The sequence below is a fragment of the Silurus meridionalis genome, chromosome 27 (assembly GCF_014805685.1).
Source record: "Silurus meridionalis isolate SWU-2019-XX chromosome 27, ASM1480568v1, whole genome shotgun sequence".
In the NCBI taxonomy this organism is placed as follows: Eukaryota; Metazoa; Chordata; class Actinopteri; order Siluriformes; family Siluridae; genus Silurus; species Silurus meridionalis.
In genome coordinates, this window is record NC_060910.1 from 18,753,481 (window position 1) to 18,770,002 (window position 16,522).

The 16,522-nt window shown below is 48.3% G+C and overlaps 2 protein-coding genes and 1 long non-coding RNA gene across 11 annotated transcripts in view; 1 reads left to right on the forward strand and 2 right to left on the reverse strand.

Moving 5' to 3' along the window:
* idua (alpha-L-iduronidase) overlaps nt 1-457 on the reverse strand; it is a 4,553-nt gene extending 4,096 nt beyond the window's left edge. Inside the window, exons 1-2 of one of the 6 annotated variants that reach the window (XM_046841967.1) lie at nt 439-457; nt 1-10 (exon numbers count right to left, since the gene is read on the reverse strand). The exon at nt 1-10 is cut by the window's left edge and continues 141 nt beyond it. In XM_046841967.1, the coding sequence (XP_046697923.1) occupies nt 1-5 (5 nt within the window). In that variant the 5' untranslated portion in view covers nt 6-10; nt 439-457. Of the gene's footprint in view, nt 50-86; nt 232-414 lie in introns of those variants that run through there. The other 5 variants (XM_046841961.1, XM_046841962.1, XM_046841963.1 and 2 more) reach the window with 5 other exon arrangements.
* Nucleotides 458-1,337: 880 nt separating this feature from the next.
* tnksb (tankyrase, TRF1-interacting ankyrin-related ADP-ribose polymerase b) lies at nt 1,338-15,109 on the reverse strand. Of its 4 annotated transcripts, none has more exons than XM_046841952.1 (28): nt 14,541-15,109; nt 13,586-13,810; nt 13,271-13,366; nt 13,147-13,183; nt 12,960-13,035; nt 12,635-12,655; nt 11,233-11,327; nt 11,085-11,151; nt 10,727-10,913; nt 7,474-7,592; nt 7,215-7,306; nt 7,036-7,114; nt 6,707-6,878; nt 5,613-5,692; nt 5,379-5,524; nt 5,010-5,175; nt 4,683-4,902; nt 4,422-4,531; nt 4,125-4,313; nt 3,491-3,677; nt 3,266-3,345; nt 3,045-3,165; nt 2,795-2,892; nt 2,615-2,689; nt 2,263-2,368; nt 1,988-2,174; nt 1,740-1,896; nt 1,338-1,549 (listed from the first exon to the last, which is right to left on the reverse strand). In XM_046841952.1, the coding sequence occupies exons 1-28, from the start codon at nt 14,974-14,976 to the stop codon at nt 1,463-1,465; spliced, it is 3,711 nt and encodes a 1,236-aa protein (XP_046697908.1). In that variant the 5' UTR covers nt 14,977-15,109; the 3' UTR covers nt 1,338-1,462. The 4 variants fall into 4 exon arrangements, with proteins under 4 accessions (XP_046697908.1, XP_046697907.1, XP_046697910.1 ...); XM_046841951.1 differs by having other exon boundaries at nt 3,266-3,348; XM_046841954.1 differs by lacking the exon at nt 12,635-12,655.
* Nucleotides 9,043-9,569, forward strand: LOC124380752. Its single transcript, XR_006924727.1, has 3 exons — nt 9,043-9,255; nt 9,291-9,511; nt 9,547-9,569. It is a non-coding gene; the product is annotated as an uncharacterized LOC124380752 (long non-coding RNA).
* Nucleotides 15,110-16,522: the final 1,413 nt, after the last annotated feature.

Consider the following 16,522-nt stretch of genomic DNA (forward strand, 5'->3'; position numbering starts at 1 on the left):
CACATCACTGCTACAGGACACACACACACACACACACACACACACACACACACACACACACACACACACACACACACACACACACACACTACATCTATAATACAGTACACACTCCTCCTGTCTTTATTCACTGAGAACTGAATAAAGTATATTATTGATAGACTCTGTAACACAGTAAACACTTCCTTTAATGTCTCCGCAACTCGTTTCAAAACACAGTGACGTCACCAAAAAGCGCCGTGAGAGCAAACCACGCCCACTGTGGCCTTTCGAGCCGAACCGGAAACAATATTTGTCGTGCGCATGTGCGCAAATGCGTCTATTTCACATAAATGTGTGTTTATATGAATATAATCTTCAGTAAAGAACTATTTTCGGTTCGGGTCGGGTCGATCAGTACACAATTATAAATACCTGCTGTAAAATATATCGACATACTTCAAACAGGATCGAGTAGCCACGCCCACTTCTGAATCCCTGGGCGGAGTTTCATCAGGATAATAAAATCATGTAGAATTCTTATATTAGAGCAAAAACACTCACAAATATTCTTTTCTTTATTGTCATTTGCCTGTACTTATCTTAAAGTTTCATTAGTACTGAGTAAGAGGCAGTGATATCTGAGAACATCTACAGTCTTTCATTCCCAATGAAATGATCCACACCCCAGTGCTATTCTCATCTTATAGGATTATAAATATCATATTAAAGCCTGTAGTCTGGAGGAGGTGAAACATCTGTATTTATCTTCTGCTGAATGTGTACACAGTGAATGATGGAGACTCAACTCGATGTTACACTGAGGTTTATTCAAAAGAAATTAACATTCAAACCGAAACAAAAACATGACTTTCTTCAAAATACAACTTTCGAATACGACAGTTCAGATCATCACAACGTGTTTTACATGATTCATCATCTCATTCCTGTACACGGGTCACGTCACAATCCCCATCATCTCCAATAACTTAAATAACTCCGTCTGTAAAAAGTGCAAATTCACGAGTCATACACGACAACGGCACGAAGACATCCGCCCAGGGAGCGGTTCACATTTCACCTGTGCAATAATCACACCAACGTCTTACAGAGAGAGGGGGAGGAGAGAGAGAGAGAGAGAGAGAGAGAGAGAGAGAGAGAGGAGGAGAGAGAGAGAGAGAGAGAGAGAGAGAGAGAGAGGAGAGGAGAGAGAGAGAGGAGAGAGAGAGGAGAGAGAGGAGGAGAGAGAGAGAGAGAGAGAGAGAGAGAGAGGAGAGGAGAGGGAGAGGAGAGGAGAGAGAGAGAGAGAGGAGAGGAGAGAGGAGAGAGAAAAGGAGAGAGACAGAGAGAGAGAGAGAGAGAGAGAGAGAGAGAGAGAGAGAGAGAGAGAGAGAGAGAGAGAGAGAGAGACAGAGGGAGAGAGAAAGGAGAGAGAGGATATAGAGAAGAGAGAGAGAAAGGAGGATAGATTGAGAGAGAGACACTATGATTTCTGTTGTGCTCCAGTGCTGTTCTGCATGCTGCTCTCTGGTTTCGCAATCTGGTAGGTGATCAGATACTCTGGATATGCCTAACACACACACACACACACACACACACACACACACACACACACACACACACACACACACACACACACACACACACACACACACACACATTTCATAAACAGCAAAACAACACAAAAATCAGAGGCAATGAGCACAGTGAAGTTTATATTCCGTGTGTGTGTGTGTGTGTGTGTGTGTGTGTGTGTATACCTGCTCCCCCCTGTAGATGACGTACTCGGCGTAGGCCAGGCCGTTTACACTGGGCCTCCCGATCACTGAGTGATGAGCAGGAGGAGCGTGAGCCATCTTCATCGCACTGAACTGCAGGAACGACTTCCCCAGAGTCACCCTGCAGAACAGCATTTGCCTGTAACACACACACACACACACACAGTATGAGTAAACGCTCTCCACAAAGAAGTGATACCTCTCGGTGAAGAGGGCGTGGCCGTGCTCACCTGTGGCACACGTAGCAGGAGCGGTCTTTGTGGGTGGGGCATCCCGTCCCTCCTCCGATCCCATAGACGTATTGGTTACTTTTGGACGAGTTCTCTGCAAAGTAGATTCCGGCTCCGAACATGCCGCCGATGTAGGCGTGGCGCTCGTCAAAGCCTTTATGGATGATGGCGTTAATGAACGGAGAACCTGGAGACCAAATAAACCCTGCCTCAGTCACAGCGCATCACCCAGGAACCATAGATTACTGTGTGTGTGTGTGTGTGTGTGTGTGTACCGTGGAACAGCATGCGCTCGTTCTGGTGGTTATGGTTCTCATCAGAGATCTCCTTCTGGCGGTGTGCGTAACGCTCACGCAGCTTCTTATTCACCACCTTCTGGATCTGCAGCACGTTAACATACCAAATTCAGTTTCTCAGAACATTCAGTAGTCTGTGATCACTACTGCCCCCTACTGACAGCAACGTGCAGTAACACTAGCTCGTTATACACTCTTTATATCTGCACCAGGGTTTAATTGTGAACAGTAGTGTATACAGAGCCAGAATCTACACTATATATAAATATATATATATAGTGTGTGTGTGTGTGTGTGTGTGTGTGTGTGTGAGAGGAGAATGATGCAGCACCTTGATGATGTTGTATCTGTTAAAAACTCCTCCGGCATTTCCTCCGTCCCTGTGCTCACGGATCGTGCTCTGCATCTGTTACACACACAAAGCATTAGTGTGTGTGTTATAAGTATCTGTGTGTGTGTGTGTGTGTGTGTGTGTGTGTGTGTGTGTGTGTGTGTGTGTGTGTGTATGTACCTCTTCCTCCACAGACTGGAACTCCTTGTCGTCAGGTGGCAGGTCAATGAGCACTGTGCCCTGAGCTGTGCAGTGGAAGGCAAGATACGGATTTGCGCCTGACACACACACACACACACACACACACACACACACACACACAGAGTAATGTTAGTATGTTTTGTGTGTGTGTGTGTGTGTGTGTGTGTTACTCTGTGTGTGTGTGTGTGTGTGTGTGTGTGTGTGTGTGTGTGTGTGTGTGTACACTCACCCTGCTGACCCCCCAGCAGCCTCTCGATGCCTTTGATGAGTTTGTGTCTGTGTCCATAAGCGTTTATTCCAATCTCCTTCAGCTCCTCATGTCCCATATCAGCCAGGACATCCAGGGTGATCTACACACACACACACACACACACACACTTCTGTGATGAACTGTAGATGTACACACACTACACACAGCAGATGAAACACTGACGCTGTGCCACATCTCACCTGTTCACGCTCAAAAATATCTCGCAGGTGTTCGAGGGCCAGACTCTTCAGGAACTGAGAGATGTTCATATCCAACACTGCTACTGCAAAGGAACCACACACACACACACACACACACACACACACACACACACACACACACACACACACACACACACTCTCCTTTAATATAAAGAGGCATGCCATACACTGACTGGTTCTGTAAACACACACACACGGTCTCACCCTCTCCCTCCTTGCGCTCGCCCCCGGTGGCCCCATCAGCCCCCCCGCAGGCCCCGTCACTCAGGTTGTCGATGCTGGAGGCGGGGGAGATCAGACTGGCGCTCAGCACCGTGGCCTGAGGTTTCAGACAGCTGGGGAGAGAGTCGGGGGGCATGGCGTCCATCAGGAGAGCACGAATATCATCCGCCTGGAGACAGAGAGAGATTTAATACGTGTTTAGATCTCGTGTTTAGAGCCCTGCGTGATTCAGTCTATTATAATGAGAATGATCACAAAATTCAGCTTATAGACATTTATATCATTTCATACATCACATGAAAAGTGTTTAATAAACAACAATATTAGGAGATTAACATTTTAGACTCCACACTGCCTGTTTTTTGCTCGATTTCACAACAAAAATAATCCTAATTATCTGTCCCTCTGAGCTGCACGACTCAGTGTGTAAATACATCTAAATACAAATCACATGAAAACGTATGAGGGCAGCTGTCCATGGTCCTGAAGGTACCAGCACACCAACACACTCAGCAAAATATTCTCCAATTATCAATACTGATAATCACACAGCCCTATATGTGCAGGTGTGTGTGTGTGTGTGTGTGTGTGTGTGTGTGGAGCTCCATCAGTGTACCGTGGCTAAGTCCAGCGCTGTCTGCCCCTCCTGGTTCTTCATGGTGGGATCGGCGCCGTGGGCCAGCAGCAGTGCACACAGCTGGGTCCTTCCCTTCTGCGCCGCCTCGTGCAGCGGCGTGAACGCCCACTTATCCGTCGCATTCACACACGTGTTAAACTTGATCAGCAGACCCGCTATGTCCACATGCTGCAGAGACAGAGAGAGACAGAGAGGGGACACATGCAGGTGTGAGGGACAGGAGGACAGGGGGACAGGATACGAGTCGGTGTTCAGTGCTGCAGTGGCGTTTCTCACCCCGTAGGAGGCGGCGTTGTGCAGCGGGATCAGACCTCCTTTATCCTGCGCATTAACATCTGCACCGTGCTCCAACAAGTACTCCGCTACCTCCAGGTTATTGTAACCCGCTAACACACACACACACACACACACACACACACACACACACACAGAAAATGCATAAGTAAACAACAAGCCAGATTATTTAGAACAAATGTTGTGTACTCACAACAAAGATGACGTGTGTGTGTGTGTGTGTGTGTGTGTGTGTGTGTGTACCTGCAAGGTGTAAGGGTGTAGAGTTTCTCCCCTGTGTGTCTCTACAGTTTATATTGTCGCTGGTACACAGTTTCTGGACGCGGGCGAGGCAGCCCTTCTTCGAGGCGTCCAGCAGGGCGGCGTCTCCACGCAGGAGGTCCTGGATGTCTGTGTCTCCATCCTTCACCATGTCCAGAGCCACATTACCATCCCGGTTCTTCTTTGAGGGATCAGCACCATGCTGCACAATCAGGGGAACACAAGAGGTCTAAAAATCTCTGACACTATAAACAGTGGCTCCACATTACTATTGTGTGTGTGTGTGTGTGTGTGTGTGTGTGTATTCACCTTGAGCAGCAGTTTACAGATCTCGTATTTGCCCTTGGCTGCAGCTTCGTGCAGTGGAGTGAATTTCCACAGGTCAGCTACATTCACAGACGCTCCGTGACGCACCAACAGCTCAGCTACTTCATAATGACCATACGAGCAGGCGTTATGGAGAGGAACCAGACCCCTGAGAGAGAGAGAGAGAGATTCAGATTGTTTAGGATCAGGATTCAGTTATTCAGTTAACAGATGATGATGAATAAAAGTGTAAATGAAGTGATTATTGCACTAAAGTGTAATGATGATGAAGATGATGAAGATGAGGACTGTTGTGTTGAGCACAGTGTGTGTAATGAATGATGAGGATGATGAGGGTGATGAAGGTCTGACCCCTTGTCCTTGGCGTGGACATCAGCTCCATGCTGCAGTAGATACTCCACCACGGCCACACGGTTATAACCTGCAGCAAAATGCAGGGGAGTGGAGTGACGTCCTTCCAGATCACGACAGTTCACGTTCTGAGGAGAGCATAGTTGCTGCACACACACACACAAACACACACACACACACAGTTAATTACAAATTCACCTCATTCAAATGATCGTTTAGCACACGCACACACACCTTCATCGTGTCGAGGTCTCCTGCCTTGGCTGCCTCCAGGAAGCGATAATCTGCATCAGAGTTTCGAGTTGGAATGTTCTCTATATAAAAACAACACAAACTCCGATTATAAACTCATGGAGTCAGTTACAGGTTTAGGTGAGGTGTGGAGGAGGAGTGGTGAGATGCAGTGGTGTGAGGTTTAGGTGAGGTGTGGAGGAGGAGTGGTGAGATGTAGTGGTGTGAGGTTTAGGTGAGGTGTGGAGGAGGAGTGGTGAGATGTAGTGGTGTGAGGTTTAGGTGAGGTATGAAAGTGTTAGTGGTGAGATGTGTAGTGGTGTGAGGTTTAGGTGAGGTATGAAAGTGTTAGTGGTGAGATGTAGTGGTGTGAGGTTAAGGTGAGGTATGAAAGTGTTAGTGGTGAGATGTAGTGGTGTGAGGTTAAGCTGAGGTATGAAGGTGTTAGTGGTGAGATGTAGTGGTGTGAGGTTAAGGTGAGGTATGGAGGTGGTAGTGGTGAGATGTAGTGGTGTGAGGTTAAGCTGAGGTATGAAGGTGTTAGTGGTGAGATGTAGTGGTGTGAGGTTAAGGTGAGGTATGAAGGTGTTAGTGGTGAGATGTAGTGGTGTGAGGTTAAGGTGAGGTATGGAGGTGTTAGTGGTGAGATGTAGTGGTGTGAGGTTAAGGTGAGGTATGGAGGTGGTAGTGGCGAGATGTAGTGGTGTGAGGTTAAGGTGAGGTATGAAGGTGTTAGTGGTGAGATGTAGTGGTGTGAGGTTAAGGTGAGGTATGGAGGTGGTAGTGGTGAGATGTAGTGGTGTGATGTAGTGGTGTGAGGTTAAGCTGAGGTATGAAAGTGTTAGTGGTGAGATGTAGTGGTGTGAGGTTAAGGTGAGGTATGAAGGTGTTAGTGGTGAGATGTAGTGGTGTGAGGTTAAGCTGAGGTATGGAGGTGGTAGTGGTGAGATGTGTGTGGTGTGAGGTTAAGGTGAGGTATGAAAGTGTTAGTGGTGAGATGTAGTGGTGTGAGGTTAAGCTGAGGTATGGAGGTGGTAGTGGTGAGATGTGTAGTGGTGTGAGGTTAAGGTGAGGTATGGAGGTGGTAGTGGAGTTACCACTCAGTATTTGCTGCACAGCTTCGTTGCCCATCTGAGCAGCTGTGAACCCCTGGAGAGAGATGATTGACGGGTCAGCGCCGTAGCTTAGCAGCAGACGACAGGTCTGAATGTGACCGGCCAGAGCGGCTCTGTGGAGGGCAGTCTGACCCAGAGTGTCCACCGCGTTCACCTACACACACACACACACACACACACAGGAATTTTAGTTACATTACAGTATATACGTAGGGGGCGTAAATAGTGAAAAGTATATGCACTGACGTTTAGTGTGTGTGTGTGTGTGTGTGTGTGTGTGTGTGTGTGTGTGTGTGTGTGTGTGTATACACCTTTGCTCCATGTTTCTGCAGAACCTCCAGCACATCGTTGTGAGCTCGTTCTGCAGCCACGTGGAACGCGGTCATGAAACTGTGAGAAAATAAAGAATAGGTTGAGTTGGTAAAGATGTATGGAGTGAAAAGCTGTGTGTGTGTGTGTGTGTATGTGTGTGTATGTGTGTGTGTCTTACTCTTTGTTCTTCTCATGGATGTTGGCTCCTTTACGCAGCAGCAGCTCTGTTACCTGTTTGCGCTTGGGATGAGGGGACGCCACGACGCAGTGCTACACAGACACACAAACACACGTTAGAAATAATGGTCAGTAACTGTATTGTACATTATTATATTATACACTTTATATAGAATAAAAGAAAATGAAATTAATATGTATAACAGGTCAGGTGTGTAGGTGTGTAGGTGTGTGTGTGTGTGTGTGTGTGTGTGTGTTACCAGAGCGCTGTCCTGAGAGTGTGGGTGTTTGAAGTTGATGATGTCTGGTGGAACCTTTTTGGCCTTGGCCACGTCAGCCTCACGTGCAGCCTGGAGCAGGGAGTGACCTTTAAACTCATCTGAGAGACAACACACACACACACACACACACACACACAGTCATTTACACAGCAAATATCTATATCTAAAAATGTCTGCAGTTCAGGTGTGTGTGTGTGTGTGTGTGTGTGTGTGTGTGTGTGTGTGTGTGTGAGACTCAGGCGAGTCGGTCTCGGAGTTCAGGTGTGTGTGTGTGTGTGTGTGTGTGTGTGTGTGTGTGAGACTCACAGGCGAGTCGGTCTCGGAGTTCAGTGTGTGTGTGTGTGTGTGTGTGTGTGTGTGTGTGTGTGAGAGACTCACAGGCGAGTCGGTCTCGGAGTTCAGGTGTGTGTGTGTGTGTGTGTGTGTGTGTGTGTGTGTGTGTGTGTGTGAGACTCACAGGCGAGTCGGTCTCGGAGTTCAGGTGTGTGTGTGTGTGTGTGTGAGACTCACAGGCGAGTCGGTCTCGGAGTTCAGGTGTGTGTGTGTGTGTGTGTGTGTGTGTGTGAGACTCACAGGCGAGTCGGTCTCGGAGTTCAGGTGTGTGTGTGTGTGTGTGTGTGTGTGTGTGTGTGTGTGTGTGTGTGTGAGACTCACAGGCGAGTCAGTCTCGGAGTTCAGGTGTGTGTGTGTGTGTGTGTGTGTGTGTGTGTGTGTGTGTGTGTGTGTGTGTGTGAGACTCACAGGCTAGTCGGTCTCGGAGTTCAGGTGTGTGTGTGTGTGTGTGTGTGTGTGTGTGTGTGTGTGTGTGTGTGTGTGAGAGACTCACAGCGAGTCGGTCTCGGAGTTCAGTGTGTGTGTGTGTGTGTGTGTGTGTGTGTGTGTGTGTGTGAGAGAGACTCACAAGCGAGTCGGTCTCGGAGTTCAGGTGTGTGTGTGTGTGTGTGTGTGAGACTCACAGGCGAGTGGTCTCGGAGTTCAGGTGTGTGTGTGTGTGAGAGACTCACAGCGAGTCGGTCTCGGAGTTTGTGTGTGTGTGTGTGTGTGTGTGTGTGAGAGACTCACAAGCGAGTCGGTCTCGGAGTTCAGTGTGTGTGTGTGACTCACAGGCGAGTCGTCTCGGAGTTCAGGTGTGTGTGTGTGTGTGTGTGTGTGTGTGTGTGTGTGTGTGTGTGAGACTCACAGGCGAGTCAGTCTCGGAGTTCAGGTGTGTGTGTGTGTGTGTGTGTGTGTGTGTGTGTGTGTGTGTGAGACTCACAGGCAGTCGGTCTCGGAGTTCAGGTGTGTGTGTGTGTGTGTGTGTGTGTGTGTGAGTGTGTGTGTGTGTGAGACTCACAGGCGAGTCAGTCTCGGAGTTCAGGTGTGTGTGTGTGTGTGTGTGTGTGTGTGTGTGTGTGTGTGTGTGTGTGTGAGACTCACAGGCGAGTCGGTCTCGGAGTTCAGTGTGTGTGTGTGTGTGTGTGTGTGTGTGTGTGTGTGTGTGTGTGTGTGTAGAGACTCACAGGCGAGTCGATCTCGGAGTTCAGGTGTGTGTGTGTGTGTGTGTGTGTGTGTGTGTGTGTGTGTGTGTGTGTGAAGGACTCACAGGCGAGTCGGTCTCGGAGTTCAGGTGTGTGTGTGTGTGTGTGTGTGAGACTCACAGGCGAGTCGGTCTCGGAGTTCAGGTGTGTGTGTGTGTGTGTGTGTGTGTGTGTGTGTGTGTGTGTGTGTAGACTCACAGGCGAGTCGGTCTCGGAGTTCAGGTGTGTGTGTGTGTGTGTGTGTGTGAGACTCACAGGCGAGTCGGTCTCGGAGTTCAGGTGTGTGTGTGTGTGTGTGTGTGTGTGTGTGTGAAGGACTTACAGGCGAGTCGGTCTCGGAGTTCAGGTGTGTGTGTGTGTGTGTGTGTGTGTGTGTGTGTGTGCGAGACTCACAGGTGAGTCGGTCTCGGAGTTCAGGTGTGTGTGTGTGTGTGTGTGTGTGTGTGTGTGTGTGTGTGAAGGACTCACAGGCGAGTCGGTCTCGGAGTTCAGGTGTGTGTGTGAGACTCACAGGTGAGTCGGTCTCAGAGTTCAGGTGTGTGTGTGTGTGTGTGTGTGTGTGTGAGAGACTCACAGGCGAGTCGGTCTCGGAGTTCAGGTGTGTGTGTGTGTGTGTGTGTGTGTGTGTGTAGGACTCACAGGCGAGTCGGTCTCGGAGTTCAGGTGTGTGTGTGTGTGTGTGTGTGTGTGTGTGTGTGTGAGACTCACAGGCGAGTCGGTCTCGGAGTTCAGGTGTGTGTGTGTGTGTGTGTGTGTGTGTGAGACTCACAGGCGAGTCGGTCTCGGAGTTCAGGTGTGTGTGTGTGTGTGTGTGTGTGTGTGTGTGTGTGTGTGTGTGTGAGACTCACAGGCGAGTCGGTCTCGAGTTCAGGTGTGTGTGTGTGTGTGTGTGTGTGTGTGTGTGAAGGACTCACAGGCGAGTCGGTCTCGGAGTTCAGGTGTGTGTGTGTGTGTGTGTGTGAGACTCACAGGCGAGTCGGTCTCGGAGTTCAGGTGTGTGTGTGTGTGTGTGTGAGACTCACAGGCGAGTCGGTCTCGGAGTTCAGGTGTGTGTGTGTGTGTGTGTGTGTGTGTGTGAAGGACTCACAGGCGAGTCGGTCTCGGAGTTCAGGTGTGTGTGTGTGTGTGTGTGAGAGACTCACAGGCGAGTCGGTCTCGGAGTTCAGGTGTGTGTGTGTGAGACTCACAGGCGAGTCGTCTCGGAGTTCAGGTGTGTGTGTGTGTGTGTGTGTGTGTGTGTGTGTGTGTGTGAGAGACTCACAGGCGAGTCGGTCTCGGAGTTCAGGTGTGTGTGTGTGTGTGTGTGTGTGTGTGAGAGACTCACAGGCGAGTCGGTCTCGGAGTTCAGGTGTGTGTGTGTGTGTGTGTGTGTGTGAGAGACTCACAGGCGAGTCGGTCTCGGAGTTCAGGTGTGTGTGTGTGTGTGTGTGTGAGACTCACAGGCGAGTCGGTCTCGGAGTTCAGGTGTGTGTGTGTGTGTGTGTGTGTGTGTGTGTGTGTGTGTGTGTGTGTGTGTGAGACTCACAGGCGAGTCGGTCTCGGAGTTCAGGTGTGTGTGTGTGTGTGTGTGTGTGTGTGTGTGTGTGAGACTCACAGGTGAGTCGGTCTCGGAGTTCAGTGTGTGTGTGTGTGTGAGACTCACAGGTGAGTCGGTCTCGGAGTTCAGGTGTGTGTGTGTGTGTGTGTGTGTGTGTGTGTGTGTGTGTGAGACTCACAGGCGAGTCGGTCTCGGAGTTCAGGTGTGTGTGAGAGCTCGATGGCGCTCTTGCCGTGACAGTTGAGGACGGTGGGATCGGCTCCGTGACTCAGCAGGAGTGAACACACCTCCGCTCGGTTCTTACTGGCCGCCTCGTGCAGGGGTGTGAACTGCCACAGGTCCATCGCGTTCACACACGCGCCATGCTGAGTGAGACACACACACACACACACACACACACACACACACACACACACACACACACACACACACACACACACACACACACACACACATCACTCCAACCCTGAATCACTACATCTACACAGCTACTGTATCAGAGTGCAGGAGAAGCAGTGTGTGGAGTCACCACTCACCTTCAGCAGCAGCTCAGTGACCTCATAGTGACCGTAGGAGCAGGCGTTATGGAGAGGAACCAGACCTCTGAGGGAGAACAAACAGACATGATGTGAGAGTGTGTGTGTGTGTGTGTGTAAGCTCTAGTGTGTGCTTTATGTTCCTCACCCCTTGTCCTTAGCGTGAACATCTGCTCCGTACTGCAGCAGCAGCTGGACGATGCGCACACGATTGTAACCTGCAGCCAGGTGCAGTGGAGTCGACTGAAACACACACACACAATCAGGATTTAGAGACACACACACACACACACACACACACACACACACACAATCATGATTTAAACACAAACACCTAGTTTAGTCTCTCCCTCATCCGCCTGCCCCCCTGATCCTGTACTAAACAGGAAGTGCACCTTGATCACGCTGACATAAACATCTAACACAAACATCACACACTCTCATGCAGTGGTGCATCATGCTCTCTCACACCGATCACAACACACACATCAGACACCTGTAAAGATTAGACTCCCACACAGATCAGACTCCCATAAAGATTGGACCCCCAAAAGAGATCAGACACCCACACAGATCAGACACCCAACTGAAAGATCAGACCCAGCAGCATCCAGCACATCACCACACTCAGAACTCTGCATTCCAGCTGCAGCTGCCACACCTGGGCCAGGTGAACCCCAGACCACTACACACACCTGAACCTCAACTAGGGCTTCCTTTCTTTTTACACAAATACTGCCTGATGATCAGAGAAGAAACACCAGGATCCAGATGTGTACAGCTGAGAGACACAGATCCCAGGAGACTCAAACACTTGTGCAAACAAAGGAACAGAATTTTACATCACCTGCGAAACCTGGGGCTTTGACTAAGTGTGTTTAGACCAAGCACCGAGACACGACATGCCAACTGTGCCCACACACACACACACACACACACACACACACACACACACACGAGTGACAGCGTGCAGGATGACAGGCTCGAACACAAACAGGACGTTCTGATTGAAAATAAAGACAGTAAGCAGGCACGTGCTGAAGTTCTATTACATTTCCACACACTGCTGCTGAATGGTCAGAAGGTGGGGATTCGTTCTCTCTAACAGCAGGTCTGACTGTAGTGCGGTAGGTGTGTGTGTGTGTGTGTGTGTGTGTGTGTGTGTGTTAAAGACCTCGCTCTGATACGTTAAGGCTCTGTTTCTCAGACGTGTGGTTGTTGATGTGGTGTCAGTGCTGAGTAACAGTCAGACGGAGGACGAGCTGCGTGTTTATTATTTATATTACACGTGATTTATACTGAGATTATAGCAGTAATCAGCACATGCCTCTAAAACCATCATCACATCATCATCATCACATCATCATGTCCAACATCCAGCTGGTCTCTGAGCAGGTGAGATGAGGAAATGGGTGGAGTCCAAAAGAAAATAAAGAAGTGCAGGTTCAAGGATGAACGAGTGAAAAATGACCAGTTTTTACACCAACACGTCGACTCTGAACACACACACACACACACACACACACACACACACACACACACACACTTACCAGCATCTTTTGGGAAGTTGACTAAAAGTGTCCAGAAAAAAATAAAAAGAAGGCAGAACGTAAGAACATTTAGGGCTGAAACACCTACAGAGTGACATCACACCGGTACGTTCACGCCGTGCCTCACCACTCACACACACACACACACACACACACTCCAGTCTGGTTACCATAGCAACAAGTCACCAGGACAGACGGTCGGCTCAGTGCGTGTGTGTGAGAGATTCTGACACGACGTGAAAGCACTACTACATCTCATCAGGATGTAATGCAGGGTAACAGTGTGTGTGTGTGTGTGTGTGTGTGTGTGTGTGTGTGTGGTCACCTTGCGCCCGTCGCTGGCGTGACAGTTGACATTGAGTGGTGTGAGAAGAGCCATCAGCTTATCTTCATTCCCACTCCTGAGGGAACACACACACAGTTACACAACAAACACAATAAATTACTAAACTTGTGTGTGTGTGTGTGTGTGTGTGTGTGTGTGTGTGTGTGTGAGAGAGAAACACACTCACCTCGCTGCCTCCAACAGCTCATCCTTCTTATACTCACCTACAATGCAACACACACACAATTCAAGAAGAGTTCAGGATAATAGTGTGTGTGTGTGTGTGTGTGTGTGTGTGTGTGTGTGTATACCAGTGAGCACACTCTTGGCTGAAGGGTCTGCCAGGTCCAGAGCTGATTTGCCATCTGTATTTCTGATGTTGGGGTCAGCGCCATGCTGGAGAAGAACTGACACACACACACACACACACACACACACACACACACACACACACACACATCCCACTTGTATAGAAATATGTTGATTGTTTATGCCACAGCAGAGTCTCCACCCCAAAGAATCATGGAGATAAGAGAAATGATTTAAGTATAAAGAATGTATAAATTCTTTCCCTGTCTGTGTGTGTGTGTGTGTGTGTGTGTGTGTGTGTGTGTGTACACTCTTACCTATACACACGTCGATCTTGCCCTTGATGGCGGCTTCGTGCAGTGGTGTGTAGTTCCAGTTGTCTCTGGCGTTGGGGTCTGCTCCCTGACACAGTAACACACTCACCACCTCAGCGTGACCGAAGGAACACGCGTTGTGCAGAGGAATCAGACCTCCATCATCACGTGCATGAACATTTGCTCCTGTACGCAGGAGATGTTCCACCACATCCTTACGTCCAAAACCTGCAGCACCCACACACACAATGTTGTTTAGAATCTAATCTAATCTAATGTCCTGATCATCTGATCTGAACCCCTCACTCAAACCCCATGCTGCAGTAATCAATAAAATAGAATGAAGAAAGAAATGGTTCCTGTACTCCTCATTCCTCTCTGATACACCGTGCAGGAAAAATAAATCAGATACCAGACAGAAAGTTCGTCACGGTGACACACTGCTCACCACAACAGAACCATTCTGATGTCATTACATCTGACCAATCAGAGACCATCACTGCTTATCGCTCCGCCCACATGCCCATGTATAGTAACAGCACGATTCACTCACGAACGAGAAACACCACCAAATTCACCCCTTTATACAGAAATCCAGCTGTGCCACAGCTGTAAACCCTGAGACCCACATGTTATTTATTTATTAGAGTATTTCTGTTGTGAAGGTGATGTTACAGCGAGCTAGAGATTTATTATTATTATTATTATTATGATAGATGTGTAATACAGGTACACAGAGTATCAGATCATCAGAGCAGGAAATAGAATATAATAAAGTGTAATATTAGAAGAAGACACTGAAGTGGACTGGGTGCAGGTGTGAGTATTAGAAGAAGACACTGAAGTGGACTGGGTGCAGGTGTGAGTATTAGAAGAAGACACTGAAGTGGACTGGGTGCAGGTGTGAGTATGAGATACTGAGCGCCAAATGGAGATTAAATGCGGATTAAGTGTGAACCTGCGGCGAAGTGAAGTGGAGTGGATTTCCTCCCGGACACGTCCTTAGCGTTCACATTCACCGAGTCCACGAGCCGCTTGACCCGGGACACGTCTCCGTTCCTGCAGGCCTCGAACAGCTCCCTGAACGCTCCTCCGGCGGCCCCGGCCCCTGCCCCGGCCCCTGCCCCAGCCACAGCCCCGGCCCCGCAGCTCTCCTCCCCATCAGCGCCCTGAGCGCACACAGCCGCAGCGGGGCGGCCCGGGGAGGCCGCGGGAACCACCACCTCCACCGCCGCCGAGACCGAGACCAAAACCGCGCCGCTCTCCGACGGGCTCAAAGACGCTGATTCCGGGGTGACTGCGGGAGTGTCCGGCGGCGGGGAGGAGAACAGGGCGCTGCGCGGAGGAGAAGGCAGCGCTCCGTGATGCTGAGAGGAGCGACGGGACACCGCCATCTTTACCGTCCGTCTCCCTCCCTGTGTCAACAATAAACAGCTGGAACTGCATCACTTCCGGATAGAGAGGGCGGAACTTCCGGTGTACGAAAGTAATGGCGTGTGATATTTTACAACCCATAATAACCTGTGTGTGTGTGTGTGTGTGTGTGTGTGTGTGTGTGTGTGTGTGTGTGTGTGTGTGAAATCTATTTATCTATAAACTAATTTTACACTAATTCCAGCTCTCATCACCCCCCCCCCCACACACACACACTCTCTCATCACCAAGCTGTTTATTACATTTATTACTTTCATTTCACACTCACTTTATTTATTCTTGTTATTGATAATGATTCTATTATTCTTGAATATATTCTGTAGAACACTGTTCTGTACATGTTCACGTGTATTGAGTTATTTTCATGTTTATCTGCTTAACATGTGTGTGAATTTTGATTATTTACAATATATATATAATATAATATTTATGCTCAACACGAAAAGGAGTGAGTCTAAACACCTTTTTATAATAATAACTGAATATGATAAAGGTTATTATAAAGTCTGTGTGTATGTGAATATCATTATAATGAGATCTCAGTAATGTAGTTTCTGCTGAATCAGTGGAATAAAAGGACTGAAAGTCTTCACACTGTATCTGATGGCATGCACATAAACTCTGAGCTTCTGGTTGCCATTGAGACACAAACAAACTCCACTTCCGGTGTGAGCAGTGTGTGTTTTCAGCTCTACACAGAGATAGAGTTTTATATTATATTACTATACCTGAGCTGCATGAAGGTGAAACCAATGCTATGTGTGAGTGTGTGTTCTGAGTGTTAGTGTGTGTGCTGAGTGTGGTGTGTGAGTGTGTGTATATGTGTGTGTGTGTGTGTGTGTGTGTGTGTTTTACACCATGCCCATTTCTTCAGGTGCTACAGTAAGACAGAAACAAGACTCCTACTTAAAGAGGTGAGAGATTATAAACTGACTCTTTTCTGAAATGCAGTTTGGAATTTAAATAAATAAATAAATAAATGTGGCGTTTATGTTTTGAGATTTTTTATTTCCTTTATGTTTTTTTTAGCTGTTTAATTTCTGATGTTGCAGTTGCGGTGTTACGGCCTATAGGGGGCGCTCATCAGTCAGACTGTACACAAGCTGGTTCAGATATAAATCCGGTGTAAAACTGATCATTTCGTTCAAATTAAAGCTGTGAAAAAATGGTGTGAACTTTAAACTGGACCTGAGAAGACAATCATCTGCCAATATGTATCCCCACTGCCACCGAGTATCATGAAATATTCATTATACTAATCATTACCATTTCATTTAACTGATGAGCCTCATGTATAAAACATGCTCATCATCTTTGGCTAAAAAAATAATGAAAAATCTTGTCTTCCGTAAGCATCATCATCTTTAAACCCACTTTTCCTCTTGCCTGGGGTCGTGTAGACCACCACAAACCATCCACTGGTCTCCTTCACCTGAACCCTGTATCAGATAGAACATATGGAATGAAAGCAGATGTTTGGTGTTACACATCAGTCCTGGACCGTGT

Bases quoted from the DNA above. Each gene is read 5' to 3' on its own strand.
- tnksb (XM_046841951.1), bottom strand. From the start codon at position 14,976: ATGGCGGTGTCCCGTCGCTCCTCTCAGCATCACGGAGCGCTGCCTTCT. The intron at 11,152-11,232 runs GTGAGGAACATA...GTTCTCCCTCAG, and splicing joins GTTCACGCTAAGGACAAGGG to AGGTCTGGTTCCTCTCCATA. The intron at 1,897-1,987 runs GTGAGCACGGCC...TGTGTGTTACAG, and splicing joins TCCTGCTACGTGTGCCACAG to GCAAATGCTGTTCTGCAGGG.